Here is a 16,689-nt window from a genome sequence, read left to right on the forward strand (position 1 = left end):
TTGCAGAGGGGGGGGGGGGTGAATATGGTATTGTGCGCTACTGCTGATACCATGTCAAGCCAGTCCATGTCTGTGGAAGTAGGCAGAAACCCAGATAACTGCAATGTCAATCCATGGCCATCTCCAAGGCACCTTCTTCAGCCTGCATTGCATCAGAACCGACTTAAAAGGGCGTGGCACTGACCTCAAGTCTGTCTGTTAGTTCAGTTAGTTCAGTTCTGCCTGCCTAGTCACAGTGTTAACAGTTAGCCTCTAATGTTATTGTGTATGATGAACCAGCCTATCTCAAGGACATGCATTGGATTTATTCTAGACTTGCTGTTATTCAAATTGAGTAAAAGGAGTACTTAAACACTAGATGTGAATCTCATTATTTCTGCTCTCTGTCTTAGAACCCACCAACTCTTTGGTACAGCCATCAGTGTGATTACCAAAAAAGACAAAAATTACAAATGGCTGAACCCAACACAAAGCAGGTTTCACATGCCATCATAATGACATGCATTAACCATGGTGCAAAAGTTGACAACTGATGTAGGCCTCAGGCTATACTACAGGTCTGTTACCACAGTTTTTATTCTATGTTCATACTCCTTGCCTTCACAACTCACAGTCAAGTTGTGACTCGACTTTGGCTGTGCTACAGACCAGTCTGTCATTACAACCAAGGTAGCAAGTTCTATTGTGTGACTGGTAGAACTAATCAGCACACAACTTTTTGATATCTCTATTCTTCACAACACTACAATCCTACAAAAACTGGATACTGAAAAGTGGTCATTGTTAATGAATATTACTGCTTTGGAGGCAGACACATTTACTTTTTCAGGCTGCCCAACAGGAATCTCTAAAACATCAATTCTTAAAGCCCTGAACAGACTTGAGTCTCAAATAGGAATACACATTCACCTGTGAATAACCTACTCTGATAGTAATGTTATGCAACTGACAAGCCTGAACCATCCTACAGGCCCCTTGCAGTAATAGTAGTTAATGGGCAGATTTCCTTGTTCTCTACAGATCAGTGTAAGTGGCACTCCAGATGTCAAATTTCTGAGCTCATTAAAGGGCTCTGCCCATCATGCTCTGAATGCTCTCAGTTGAGGAGGAGATACGGTGATCTTGCTGGTTAAGGTAGCATCTAGCTAGCATGAAGACAAGTAGTAGAAAGTCTCACTGTGTGCAGGTGGGCATTATCTTTCTGAAATGTAAGCCCAAGCTGGCTTGCCATGAAGGGCAATAAATACGGTACTGAAAGCTACGTGGGAGATCATAAAAAGGGAAATGGGCAAAAATAAGAAAACCAATAACAATACTGTTTACATAACAGTAAAAAAGATTACGGAGCAGGGTGAAACAGCACATATATTCAAACAGCTTCTTCACTGCTATAGCTGAAAATTTAATAAAAACAAATTTTGTGGGAAATCAGCAGTCAGTGGGAAACAAGATCAATAGCTGTAAATTATGAATGTTTGTCGATCATATAAGCAGAGAGAAAACAGTCAAGGCTGTCACCAATCTACAAACAACATACTCGGAAAGAGTTGACAGTATACCCAGAAGAATCTAACAGTTATCCCTCCAAAATATAATTGACCCTGTCACTCATATATGTAAATCTATGATAACAATATAATAGAAGGAAACATAAATCTATGATAATGAACACAGGCCGAGACAATGAATTAAAACCAAGGCCATGAATTGAACCAGAGTCTCCTGCTCTCTAGGAACATATAAATCATCTAATTAATATATGTAATTGCTCATTAGAGACAGGTACATTTCCTGATCAGCTGGAAACATCCAAAGTTACGCCTAAATTCAGAGCTGATCACTGCTGCTTCCGAGTTCAGTTAAAAGTGTTATAACCCAGAGCTGGTGACAAAAAGTGATAAACTACCGCTCCATTACAATAACATCTTGTTTTTCAAAGATATTGAAAAAAATAATGTACAATATGTTAATAAAGTTTATAAACAAAAATGGAGTATTAGTTGATTCTGACCGTGGTTTCCGAAGTAATCAAGTGAGTACGCAACCTACGAATGCATAACCACAGTTTTAAATGCCACTGATAAACAGCAAACAACAGGTATATTTTTAGACTTAAGTAAAGCTTTCGACATGGTAAACCACAGAATTCTTCTATACACTCTTGAGTACTATGGTATTAGAGCATTACAATGTAAAGGTAAAAAGTGTGCATAAAACATCTAGATGAAAAAGCACAATTAGTCTCAGAATACCTATCAGAAGAATGCACAACCACTTAGGGGTAACTGAAGGGTCAGTAATGGGACATAATCTTTTCCTGGTATATATCAATGGTCTGTGCGTGTTGAATCATACAAAATAGTTGTTTGTTGATGCCACAACAAATATTAGAAAAAGCAGCGAAAAATGAAGATATCCAATGTGAATTACATTCTGTTACAAATCAACTAAGTAAATGGTCAACAATGAATTAGCTTATAATAAACAACATGAAAACAGTAGCATTAAATTTCCACAACCGAAACTGCAGCACCCTGAATTATCCATTTATCACCATCAACCACCTATATAAATTTCCTCGCATTTGGATTCCTAATGACCTAAAGTGGAATGAACTTATTGAACACATTAATGCCAAGCTGAGTACAGGCTGCTACCTTTTAAGGGCTCTGAAAGGATACATAAATGCACCAGCCCTAATGTCAGCCTATGACGTACATTTTAATGCACATTTAAAATGTACCCCATATTCTGAGGAAATTCACCAACGGCTCTGGGGACTTTCAGAATTCATAAAGAGCCATTAGGATATTACAAAGAGCAAACCAGACTGTCCTCTAAACTGATATTCAAAACACTAAAAGTGTTACCACTGCCATGCATGTTTATTTTTGACACACTAATGCATATTTAAAAAATGAAACTGGAAGTGATAATAGCATTAGAAAAAACTGACATTTACATAATCAGAACAATGGATTAAAAGGTAATCTGCCCTTACTCCAAGCTAACAGATACTTGTATCGGAAAAGCATATGCTGAATGGGAATTACACTATTCAGAAAGTTGCCCAATGATATACAATTTATACTAAATATTACTGCTTCTGAAAGGTCTATTAGAGAATATCTACAGTAACACTGCTTCTGTTCGGTAAATACATATTTGAACTACAAAACAGGTATAGTTCTGTAACTTTTATAATCTGTAACATGCAGAAATGCAAAAAATCTTGAAAAACTGTTCTTTGTAATGACTAGAATCAAGTCCATGACATCTTGTGCATTATGCTATATAGGATCAAAGAACTAAATAAAAACACAAATAAATGACAAATGATAAAACTAAGCACACAGTTATTTTACCAATTAGAGGACCAGAAGAAGGCCACTACAACAGTGGCTGATAGTCTTGTTCAGTGACAGCTATCATATAATAGAATGTGGTAACATACCCAGAAAAGTTTTATGTTAATTTACTCTGGTCACAGGAGCCTTCACACTTACAGTGAAATAAGGGTTTGCACTTTAGAGAACTATGAAAGAGCAACATAATTCCAGAGGAGTCAATGTACAGGAGGTGGAGTCACAATGTATGTAAGCATTGATATAAAGGAAAATACTCCATGGGCAGTTCAATATCATTCACTTTTTTTTTTTTTCCAAAGCAGGAGCTATGTAGAGAAAATTACAAGGAGAGGGAGTTTAGTATCAGTTCTGCGATAACCTAGCTCTGACAAACAGTTTCTTTAGAAAAGCTGCATGTTGTATGGTTATGGTGAGGTGATCTAACACTGATGCATCAAGAGATAAAGAAGTTTCTATGATCCAATCAATTCCCAGTTACATGTATCTATCCCAAAATGGTGTTGTCCAACCTTACAGACATTGATATATCATGAAATTACTAATACACCTCTCAGACTGTCGGCAAGAAGTTGAAATATCACACATCAAGTTTGGCTCTGAGAAAACATTTGTGGAATTTAGGCAGTTGAAATTAAAAAATTAAAGGCTACAAATATTTCTAAAACAGAACACTTCTTTGAACTACACTTTTCATCTAATAACAGAGGAACAGTGGGAATACCTTCGCTCAACATTAGGTTGAAAAATAAGTATCACACATCCTATTTATGGAGAAATCTAAATTTAAAGAGTACTAAGAGATAGATCAGAACAGATATTAAAAAAGCATGAAAAGAACTAAAAATGGCTGTGAGAATAGCCAGGTACAGGAAATTTCAGTCAGCATTGACAAGAATAGGCTTATGGCAGGCTAAGAGGAGAACAGATCCGGTTTTTATGTAGCATAAAATTCAGGTTTCAGTCACATTTTTAAGATTTCTAGTATCCCGTAAACTGCATGTAGATGTGGGTCTGGTAGGATAGGGAGCTGTCATACAATACTAGAAGAGGATGGGAGGAAATGTGATAAAAATGACTTGAGTAATATTTTAATCAACACCATGTTGAGTAAGTGAGAAAAATGCATAAACATACCAGCGGCTGCCAAAGGGAAGAAGAAGTGGCAACAAATGAGTCACGAAATATCAAAAATAATACACTATCTACAGTCAAAACACACACAAGGTCTTGATGAAATGTCTAGGAAAATGCTGAGTGTCAGTCAGCAAGCCTCTGTCTAATTTGGTTCTTTTAATGACGAAGGAAAAAGTTTTTAAAAAATCTTTAATGTCTGAAAAAGAGTAAGGGTGGTGATAAGAATAGCGCTGCAAACTATACTCTAATTACTATTACATTTGTCTTACCTGAAGGCAGAAACTGTCTTGTGAGATCGGATATTACATTTTATAAAGAAGAATGACATAATCAATGAGAGGTACAGTGTTGTTTTAGAACATATACGTCTACCAGTATAACAACAGCTAACTGGGTAGCTAATGTCATTAATGCATTATATGAGGAAAGAGAAAAGTTTTGGAGTTTTTCTCAGGGGAAAGCAGTTAATGGCACAAAATAATTTGTGGAAAAAAGAACAGTGTGGAGAAGTAAAGCATAAAAAGGTAAGGCCTTATATATATATATATATAAACAGTGTATCTCAGGTATTCGTTCTGGGCCCTTTTCCCATTCTGTAAGTAAACGATTTGTCATCAGCACCAGATGACAATGCAGTGATATTTGTAGGTGACACTTCACTCATAATAAAAAGTGACTTAGCATAACTGGAATCATGGGCCTCTGTAAATTTGAGGCAGACAAAGAAATATTTAACTGCTAACTACTTGTTTGTAAATGCGACTAAGACAATATAAATCGCACAAACTAAATCCATCTGCCTTAAACTACAAGATCCAGTTCTGAAAGTAGTGGGAAACAGCAAATTCTTGGATGTTATAATCGGTAAGCAGCTGAAGCGGGAGAACTATATCGACAAATTACATATAAGAAAAAACTAGTACTAAAAAAAAATATTTGTAATGAGAATGGTGTTTGGACAGTAAAAAGAGATAAACTCTTAACAACACACTATAAACCAAGGAATGACTTCAGAGAAACTAATATCATGACTGTTATCTCAATATACTTATGACCACCCATTATGCAGTTGAAAACAAATTTTACTGCACAGTTAAACCGAATAAATGATTACAATATGAGACACATGGATAAGCATTATTGACTGATTGATGGATTCATCTACATATGTTGTTGTTGTCTTCAGTCCTGAGACTGGTTTGATGCAGCTCTCCATGCTACTCTATCCTGTGCAAGCTTCTTCATCTCCCAGTACTTACAGCAACCTACATCCTTCTGAATCTGCTTTGTGTATTCATCTCTTGGTCTCCCTCTACAATTTTTACCCTCCACGCTGCCCTCCAATGCTAAATTGGTGATCTCTTGATGCCTCAGAACATGTCCTACCAACCGGTCCCTTCTTCTTGTCAAGTTGTGCCACAAACTCCTCTTCTCCCCAATTCTAATCAACACCTCCTCATTGGTTATGTTATCAACCCATCTAATCTTCAGCATTCTTCTGTAGCACCACATTTCGAAAGCTTCTATTCTCTTCTTGTCCAAACTATTTATCGTCCACGTTTCACTTCCATACATGGCTACACTCCATACGAATACTTTCAGAAACGACTTCCTGACACTTAAATCTACACTCGATGTTAACAAATTTCTCTTCTTCAGAAATGCTTTCCTTGCCATAGCCAGTCTACATTTTATATCCTCTCTACTTCAACCACCATCAGTTATTTTGCTCCCTAAATAGCAAAACTCCTTTACTACTTTAAGTGTCTCATTTCCTAATCTAATTCCCTCAGCATCACCCGACTTAATTCGACTACATTCCATTATCCTCGTTTTGCTTTTGTTGATGTTCATCTTATATCCTCCTTTCAAGACACTGTCCATTCCATTCAGTTGCTCTTCCAAGTCCTTTGCTGTCTCTGACAGAATTACAATGTCGTCGGCGAACCTCAACATTTTTATTTTTTCTCCATGGACTTTAATACCTACTCCAAATTTTTCTTTTGTTTCCTTTACTGCTTGCTCAATATACAGATTGAATAACATCGGGGACAGGCTACAACCCCGTCTCACTCCCTTCCCAACTGCTGCTTCCCTTTCATGCCCCTCGACTCTTATAACTGCCATCTGGTTTCTGTACAAATTGTGAATAGCCTTTCGCTCCCTGTATTTTACCCCTGCCACCTTTAGAATTTGAAAGAGAGTACTCCAGTCAACATTGTCAAAAGCTTTCTCTAAGTCTACAAATGCTAGAAACGTAGGTTTGCCTTTTCTTAATCTATTTTCTAAGATAAGTCGTAGGTCAGTATTGCCTCACGTTTTCCAACATTTCTGCAGAAGCCAAACCGATCTTCGCCAACACCGGCTTCTACCAGTTTTTCCATTCGTCTGTAAAGAATTCGCGTTAGTATTTTGCAGCTGTGAATTATTAAACTGATAGTTAGGTAATTTTCACATCTGTCAACACCTGCTTTCTTTGGGATTGGAATTATTATATTCTTCTTGAAGTCTGAGGGACTGTCTCATACATCTTGCTCACCAGATGGTATAGTTTTGTCAGGACTGCCTCTTCCAAGGCCGTCAGTAGTTCCAATGGAATGTTGTCTACTCCTGGGGCCTTGTTTCGACTTAGGTCTTTCAGTGCTCTGTCAAACTCTTCACGCAGTATTGTATCCCCCATTTCATGTTCATCTACATCCTCTTCCATTTCCATAATATTGTCCTCAAGTACATCGCCCTTGAATAGACCCTCTATATACCCCTTCCACATTTCTGCTTTCCCTTCTTTGCTTAGAACTGGATTTCCATCTGAGCTCTTGATATTCATACAAGTGGCTCTCTTTTCTCCAAAGGTCTCTTTAATTTTCCTGTAAACAGTATCTATCTTACCCCTAGTGAGATAAGCCTCTACATCCTTACATTTGTCCTCTAGCCATCCCTGCTTAGCCATTTTGCACTTCCTGTCGATCTCATTTTTGAGATGTTTGTATTCCCTTTTGCCTGCTTCATTTACTGCGTTTTTAAATTTTCTCCTTTCGTCAATTAAATTCAATACTTCTTCTGCTACCCAAGGATTTCTACTAGCCCTTGTCTAATTACCTACTAGTTCCTCTGCTGCCTTCACTACTTCATCTCTCAAAGCTACCCATTCTTCTTCTACTGTATTTCTTTCCCCCATTCTTGTCAATTGTTCCCTTATGTTCTCCCTGAAACTCTGTACAACCTCTGGTTCTTTCAGTTTATCCAGTTCCCATCTCCTTAAATTACCACCTTTTTGCAGTTTCTTTAGTTTTAATCTGCAGTTCATAACCAATAGATTGTGGTCAAAGTCCTCATCTGCCCCTGGAAATGTCTTACAATTTAAAACCTGGTTCCTAAATCTCTGTCATACCATTATATAATCTATCTGATACCTTCTAGTATCTCCGGGATTCTTCCACGTATACAACCTTCTTTTATGATTCTTGAACCAAGTGTTAGCTATGATTAAGTTATGCTCTGTGCAAAATTCTACCAGACGGCTTCCTCTTTCATTTCTCTCCCCCAATCCATATTCACCCACTATGTTTCCTTCTCTCCCTTTTCCTACTCTCGAATTCCAGTCACCCATGACTATTAAATTTTTGTCTCCCTTCACTACCTGAATAATTTCTTTTATCTCATCATACATTCCATCAATTTCTTCATCATCTGCAGAACTAGTTGGCATATAAACTTGTACTACTGTAGTAGGCATGGGCTTTGTGTCTATCTTGGCCACAATAATGCGTTCACTATGCTGTTGGTAGTAGCTTACCCACACTCCGATTTTTTATTCATTATTAAACCTACACCTGCATTACCCCTATTTGATTTTGTATTTACAATCCTGTATTCACCTGACCAAAAGCCTTGTTCCTCCTGCCACCGAACTTCACTAATTCCCACTATATCTAACTTCATCCTATCCATTTCCCTTTTTAAATTTTCTAACCCACCTGCTCGATTAAGGGATCTGACATTCCACGCTCCGATCCATAGAACGCCAGTTTTCTTTCTGCTGATAACGACATCCTCTTGAGTAGTCCCCGCCCGGAGATCCGAATGGGGGACTATTTTAACTCCAGAATATTTTACCCAAGAGGACGCCATCATCATTTAACCGTACAGTAAAGCTGCATGTTCTCGGGAAAAATTACGGCTGTAGTTTCCCCTTGCTTTCACCCGTTCGCAGTACCAGCACAGCAAGGCCGTTTTGGTTAGTGTTGCAAGGCCAGATCAGTCAATCATCCAGACTGTTGTCCCAGCAACTACTGAAAAGGCTGCTGCCCCTCTTCAGGAACCACACGTTTGTCTGGCCTCTCAACAGATACCCCTCCGTTGTGGTTGCACCTACGGTACGGCCATCTGTATCGCTGAGGCACGGCAAGGTCCATGGTTCATGGGGGTAGGTCTACATATGTAGCAGCTTAAATTAACTGAAAGGAGCCCTAAACTTTTCAGGCACATTTTATTCAGTAAACAAGTACACAGAATAAAATGAATGGGAAAACATCCATACTCAGGAATAAATTAAGAGATTACTTAGTTTCTTCTTCGTATAACCTAAAAGAGTATTCGGAAGCTAGATAGTACACAAGATCTTTAACCACCTGTGAATTTGTAAATCAGCAATCATACACATACAACTTACATACCGAGCGAGGTGGCGCAGTGGTTAGACACTGGACTCGCATTCGGGAGGACAATGGATCAATCCCAAGTCTGTCCATCCTGATTTAGGTTTTCCGTGATTTCCCTAAATCACTACAGGCAAATGCCGGGATGCTTCCTTTGAATGGACAGGGCCAACTTCCTTCCCCATCCTTCCCTAATCCGATGAGACTGATGACCTCGCTGTCTGGTCTCCTTCCCCACACAACCCAACCCAGCTTCTGTATTTTGTCTTTATATAAGAATGATCCTGCTGCTGCCAGCGCCTATATGTACGTTGCAGGTGCATTGAAGACACAATGCTGCCGAAGTGAAGCTGTCAAAGAGTACAGTCATGAAGTTGAGTGGGTGAAGTGGTGGAGAACTCTTAAAGCTTTTACATGCTGCCATCAAATTTCCATGGTCACTTTAGTACAAGAAACTGTGTGTACATCTCTGGACCACTTGACAACTCTAAGATATGTTTCAGTAAAGTCGCATCTATAAATATAATGTAATCCGTGTTCGTTTTGACTAAATCCATACAATGTAGATTTTCTACGGGTAAATGAAATATAGTCACTTTTCAGTTTCTGGTAACGCTACTTCTTTGGTCTTTTGAAACATATAACCACTGTAACCGCTTGCAGCGGTCTCCTTATCATAGTTAAAGCAATCCTGCCTGTGAATGAAAGATCACACATTAACTCCTGAGAAAACATTACACATGACACTAAGTTACTTTGGAACACTCCAATAATTCGGTCAGAACAAAAGAAAGTAGTTTACTATAAAAAGCAAGGATGGTTACAGTTGAACGTTACAATGACGACATTATTGGAGATACAGTCCCCGTTAAGAAATTGTTACTGTACTGGCGTTTATACACTGCGAAGGATTGCGAATAGGGCCGTACTAGAATAAATTTAGTCATTACAAACGCGAGTGGCTCTGCTCCATGTGTTACACTTACGTAAGAAAAACAGCATTACAAATGATACATACCAATTTGTGTCTGATTTTTCGTCCAAAACATCCTTCCACGCCTCCAACAACGAATTTCTATGTTTTGTTAAATTTAATGCCATTTTTTCACGAAATCATTCGATAATATCAAATCAAATACACAATAAAAACGTAACAGGGAAGGTTTTGTTTTTCAAAAACACATCCGATATTACAGCTTGATCATTTCCCAACTCCGCAGTACTTGTCGTTGTTTACTGTCAATATTTTGACAGCAACCACACACCGCTCGGTCAACGCCTTGCCTTCTATCAGTTTGCCGCAAAGATACCTAGCGATTTCGCTGTGAAAGACCGAAGATATCCTACTCATTCCCATCGTAATGACAACAATCCGACGACAATAGTCCACACGCAACGATCTGTCTGCGCAGACATCGGTGCAGATGTCTGTACATGCAAAAGATCGCTGCAAATGTGGTGTGTTCACACGACACAAACCCCAATCTACTACTCGCCCGCCATCTGTCGGTGTAGAAAAGAAATATCAGTGGCAAGCGACTACGCTCCCCGTAAACGTCAAACATTTAATTCAGTTATTTTGAAATATAGAAATGGAGGAAGTTCTGTTGTGGTCTGTGTTCGCAACTTGTGTTGCAAAAAACATTCAGACCAACCGCAGGAAACAGAGAAAGCAGGCAAAATGGTGTAGACAGTGGCTGCTAAAGCGAAAGCAGTTTTCTCACGTAAATTTACTGAGAGAGTTGCAGGACGAACCTAACGACTGGCGGAATTATTTGCGGATGGATGTCGAAACTTATAATTATCTCTTAAAGCTTGTAACCCTTCATATTATGAGAAAAAATACTTGTATAAGAAGGGCAATTTCTCCTCATGAACGGCTGGCGGTAACATTGACACTCCAATTTCATCTTCAATTGTACTCCTGCTTGGTCTTGGCGTTTCTTGATCACTAAGAAAGCCAAGCAGATCAAAATACCATAACGTTGGCTGGTATACTTGATCTACTCCTACACCAGATCTAGATTTCTGAACTTTGGATAACTCAATTAGAGCATTGTATGCTGCAGTCTTTTTGTCTCGATCACTATATTCTTTACTTTTAATCTTCCACAAACATGGGTGGTTTCTACATATTTCGATGAATTCACTTACAAACTCTTGAGAACACTGACGAGTATCAGCCAATTTAATGCCCTGTGCACGCAAACACTAGACTGAGCAAACAGCTGTTTCGCGCCAGATTTGCGGCGATCTCCTGTCCACACGCTCCAACTTGTCTGCGCAGATGTGGTTTGAACCCACAGATTTGAGAGGTTTCGCTCAAACCTCCAACTCCAACTTCCAGGTTTGCACACACCTCAGGTTGGTGCAAATCTTCTGTCGACACGCAACGATCTGTCTGCGCAGATGTGATGTGCGCAGACATTTGCGCAGACAGATCGTAACGTGTGGACGGGCCAAAGCGGGGTTCACACACGCATCTAACGTAGCGCCACAGTATACGGCTTCTGTGGTGGGATCTTGAGCTACCGTTCACACAGGAAGCCACAAAATCTTCATAGTTGCACAGCTTTTAATATGGCGTCAATTGAAATCATATGGGCGGGTATGAATGTTATAGTGCAGGTTATGGCCCTAGGGCTGTGACAAGAGTAAATACAAGGATTCGAAAATATATTTCGCACAGGGATAAATCAAGGAAAACAAACATATTTATAAAAGAAACAACACACAGATACGAAAATGCTGTATGCATTGGTAAAAGAACTATCGTCTGAAGACACGCCACTCTTCCAAGAATTTAGAATCTTATTGTATTCCTTGATATAGGCATTTCGAGTAACTAATTTTTGGTTTAACAGCTGCCACATCACACTCTGGAGCTATTTTTTGCATATAATACACAATTTATACAATGCTTGGCTTCACAAATTACGAAAGTTATACGACTCGCTTTTAGTTTAGTTTTAGTTTGGCTATTCGTGTTTCGTATATTATTTTCACTATTATTTTATCGATATGATGTGTACCAAGTCAGATCATAAGATATATATACACACATGAATAGTGCTAATATTAATATTACGGAAATTTTTAGTTCTAAACATGCAACTACATTTAGAGATACAATTTTTTTTTACCAGGTCTGAAACAGAAACTCGTCCATGGAATAGAAGGAGTTGTCCAAAAGAAATGATGTTAAGCTAGATTTAAAACTTGATCTGCTACCTCTCAGACACTTTATGTTGTTAGGCAAATGGTCAAAAAATTTTGTTGCTGAATAATGTACTCCTTTATGGGCAACTGACAGATCATTTTTCCCTCTGGTGTTGTACATATGAACATCACTGTCCTTTGCGAATTGAGATGGATTATTTATAACGAATTTCATTAGCGAATATATGTACTCTGATGGTGCAGTTAAAATACCTAACTCCTTGAATAGGTGCCTACATGACGTCCTTGGGTGAACACCGCTAATTATTCTGACTGCTCTCTTCTGTGCAATCAATACTTTGTGTCTAAGTGGTGAATAACCCCAGAAAACTATTCCATAAGACATTATTGAGTGGAAATGTGCAAAGTATGTTAGGAGGCTGATCTTTTTATTACCAAGACTAGCGATTATACGAAGAGCAAAAGAAGCTGAACTTAATTGTTTGAGAAGATCAGTAATATGCTTCTTCCAGTTCAAGTTGTCATCAATGTGAACACCCAAAAATTTGGAGAAATCTACCCTTTTAACTGAGCCCTGTTCATAGCCTACATCAATTGTTGGTATGACTCTGTTCGGTGTACAGAACTGGATATAGTGAGTTTTTTTCAAAATTAAGGGAGAGTCCATTTTCTGAGAACCACCTAATCATTCTTTGAAGACATCCTTAACAATATCATCAGCTGCTTTTTCTGGAATGGGATTTATTATAACACTCGTGTCATCTGCAAAAAGTACTAGTTCCGCTTGCTGAACGTTAAGTGAGAGGTCATTCACATGAATAAGGAACAACAGAGGACCCAAAATTGAACCCTGTGGGACTCCCATTGTGATAACTCCCCATTCATTAGAATTTACCACCCTCCCAACATTATTTGTGTTATTCAGCACAACTTTTTGCGTTCTGTTCGTTAAGTTGGGTTCAAACTAGCTGTGTGTATAACCTTCAATTCCATAAAACCTGAGTTTTTCTAAGAGTGTGATATGACACACACAGTCAAATGACTTGAAAAGATCACAAAAAATACCAACTAGCGATAATTTGTTATTTAGGGCTTGTACTATTTGAGAGTAAATGTGTAGGTAGCATTTTCAGTCGAGTAACATCATCATTTAGCCTTATTGCTATGGTATGCTGTGCACTGTCAGGCTGCCCCATCTCCCACTTGACAATATTCCATATAGTTTTAATCTTATTATCAGCATTATTCATGTCTGTCAGAACACATAAGCTTCTCGACTTCTTAATGACTTTCCTTAAAATATTACAGTATCTTTTGTAGTAAGCAAGTAACATCGGATCCTGACTTATTCTGGCCTGTCCATATATTTCGCTCTTCCTCTTACATGATATCTTAATCTCCTTAGCAATCCATAACTTACTTGACTTTGTAATCGCTTTTTTGGATAACGTTTCAGGAAAGCAACTCCCAAATATAGAGACAAATTTACGGTGGAGTAAACTGAGCCAGCTGGAGTGGCTGAGCGGTTCTAGGCACTACAGTCTCGAACCGCGCGACCGCTATGGTCGCAGGTTCGAATCCTGTCTCGAGCATGGATGTGTGTGATGTCCTTAGGTTAGTTAGGTTTAAGTGGTTCTAAGTTATAGGGGACTGATGACCTCAGAAGTTAAGTCCCATAGTGCTCAGAGCCGTTTTTGAATAAATTGAATTTGGCATCAGCATCATTTTCTGTGTACTCTTCATCCCATTCCACCTCTTCTATGGTGCTCTTATAACTCTGCACCCTGTTCACATCAATAAGCCTCCCTGCCTTGTATGAATCTGCCTGAAGCCTGTAAGGTGATATATGTGTTATTTCCATTAACTGTGCATCATGATCAGATAGACCATTACCAACCGGCTACATATTAATTGTTTCTACCTGAGCACTGTCTATGAAAATGTTATCGATAAGTGACCTACTATCCTGCTGCACACGAGTTGGAAAATTTACAACAGATGCCAGATTGAAACAATCGAACAAAGATTCTAGCTCATTTTTCCTATCTGTGTCTTACATTGAAATCACCACAAACCACTAACTGCTTCTTTTTGTCTGACAGGAAGCTCAATAATGCCTCTAGATTTTTCACGAATAGCTGAAAGTTACCTTGAGGAGCTCTGTAGATTGTTACAATTACTATAGAAGTATATTGCAGTAGCAACTCACAAGAACATGCTTCATGGATTTATTTTTGGCTTTGTGTCCAGTTTTTATATAAGTCGCAACTCCTTCTTTTTCCATGTTGACTATACATGAATAAGATGATAATCTGTAATCCCTTAAATTTAACTTCTCCATTCCTGCAGTTACCTGGTGTTCAGAGAGACTTAAAACATCTATACCTTCAGAATTTACCTCATTTTCTAGGCATACAAGAAGCTCATCTATCTTATTTTTCAATCCTCTAATGTTCTGATAAAAGACCCAAATTTTAATTCTTTGGATACTGCTACAGATATTATGGAGCTGTTCTGTTTTAATCTCTTTCAATACTCTCTATCTGTAACCTGACTTTAAGCTAAAAAATGTGTCCATCTGACTCCAGTAATCACAGGTATTTTGTCTTGTGTGCATGTGGCCCCCCTTACATTTTCTGGAAGAAGATCAACTAATCTATCCTTTCCCCTCCTATTCAGATGCAGGTCATGACTAGTGTAACCTCACCTCCCAATTGCATCAACAGGCACAGCATAGATATGAGATTTAGTTTCTGGCAGCAGTACCCCCCCCCCCCCCCTCCCAGCTCTCTGTTAACATGGTTGACAGCCGTATTAACCAAGGGCTGGTCATGGGACTGCAAAACATCCACAAACCCCACACGAGTGTGAGCTATTGCTGCTCCTATTATATCCAGGTCACACCTAATACTATAGTCCGAATTGCTAGCCAGGCTGTTTCCTGCTCCTCCTACTATAAGAAGATGATCATCACCATCAAAATCTTTGCACAAGGCCCTACGTTTGCTGTAACCTGGCTAAGCTCATCATTAGGTTTCATGATGCTTGTGACCCTTTACTCGACTCCAAGCCTCTCCTGTAGCAACTGGCCTACACCTCTCCCATGACTGCTACCTAATAGCAGGACTCTTTTCTTTCTGCTTGACTTTACTCCCGACCTAGCATTATGATTGTTACTATGAGTCCACTGCACCCTACTTTGCTCAAAAACTGTTTGAGGCTCTTCTACTTCAGGTAACAAATCAAACTGGTTGCTCACTGCAATCTGAAAAGTGATTTCTGGGGTTTTCTCCATCTGACTGCGACTTGTTACCTGTTCCCAGCTCCCGTTGTCTCTTTCTCCCTGCAACCTGTCTAATTCGAAGTACACCATTTCTAGTTCAGCTTGAAGAGCACAAATCTTTTTTCCTTGTTCCACAATTTTCTTGTCCTGGCTATATAATCTACAATTCCATTACCAAGCCTCACCTGGCACTATAACAGCTTCCCCGCTACAATCGCCCCAGTGAAACACCAATCCACAATCCAGACATTTCGCTCCTGTGCTCACTAATCTACGACAACATCCACATTTGTTACACATGACAGCAGATTAAACAATACAAATTACCCTACAAACAAACAACACAAATACAAACAATACAAATTACACTACAAACAATTCCGCCACACCAATTAATAATTAGGAGAAAGTAACTTAGCTTCTGGTGAGATGAGCAGAGAACTTTTTGGTTACATATATTAATTTGATTTATTTAATACTTCATGGGATATGTCATCGTTTTTCAAATATTGTGAGCACATTCACACACACACACACAAACACACTGCTGCAGAAAATCAAACATAGTTTGCTGTTATTGTAGTTCCAGAAGCTGCAAAAGTGTACCTGCCGACTATTGTTTTCACTTTTTTCAGAAATAAAATAAAAACTCATTGAACTGAAATCAAATGGAGTACAGCACCAATCACTGAACGACAACTGTGGCAGATTGCTCACGTTTCGCAATGTTGCCACCAGGAGCAGTGGTGGTAGGATAGTGGCTCAACAAAGCACAACGAAGTTGAATTTTTTGTGGCGTGACAAAAGTTATAGGACATAAGTTGCGTCAGTAAAAACTGGACGTTCACACATGCAACTGTAATGTAACTGCAGTTTGCCACTAGATGTGGCAACACTTTTGTTGCGTGTGTGAACTGGCCCAACTCAGCAAGTTTGGGAAGGAAGGAGGGGGCAAAATGGAGTATCTGCGATGGGTGGCGATTTCAGGGGGCGCCAAATTCATGTTCTTGGAGAAAAAAACTTTGTTCCACAAAGTGTCTAATTAGCATCCAGACCACACTGTTCT

The 16,689-nt window shown here is 38.9% G+C and overlaps 1 protein-coding gene across 1 annotated transcript in view; it reads right to left on the minus strand.

The window, feature by feature from the left end:
* Positions 1-10,589, minus strand: part of LOC124789355 (drebrin-like protein) — a 215,958-nt gene extending 205,369 nt beyond the window's left edge. Inside the window, exon 1 of the mRNA XM_047256682.1 lies at positions 10,179-10,589. Coding sequence (XP_047112638.1) covers positions 10,179-10,261 — 83 coding nt within the window. The 5' untranslated portion in view covers positions 10,262-10,589. The remainder of the gene's footprint in view (positions 1-10,178) is intronic.
* Between the last annotated feature and the right edge of the window lie 6,100 nt (positions 10,590-16,689).

This window comes from Schistocerca piceifrons, chromosome 3 (genome assembly GCF_021461385.2).
Source record: "Schistocerca piceifrons isolate TAMUIC-IGC-003096 chromosome 3, iqSchPice1.1, whole genome shotgun sequence".
Taxonomy (NCBI): domain Eukaryota; kingdom Metazoa; phylum Arthropoda; class Insecta; order Orthoptera; family Acrididae; genus Schistocerca; species Schistocerca piceifrons.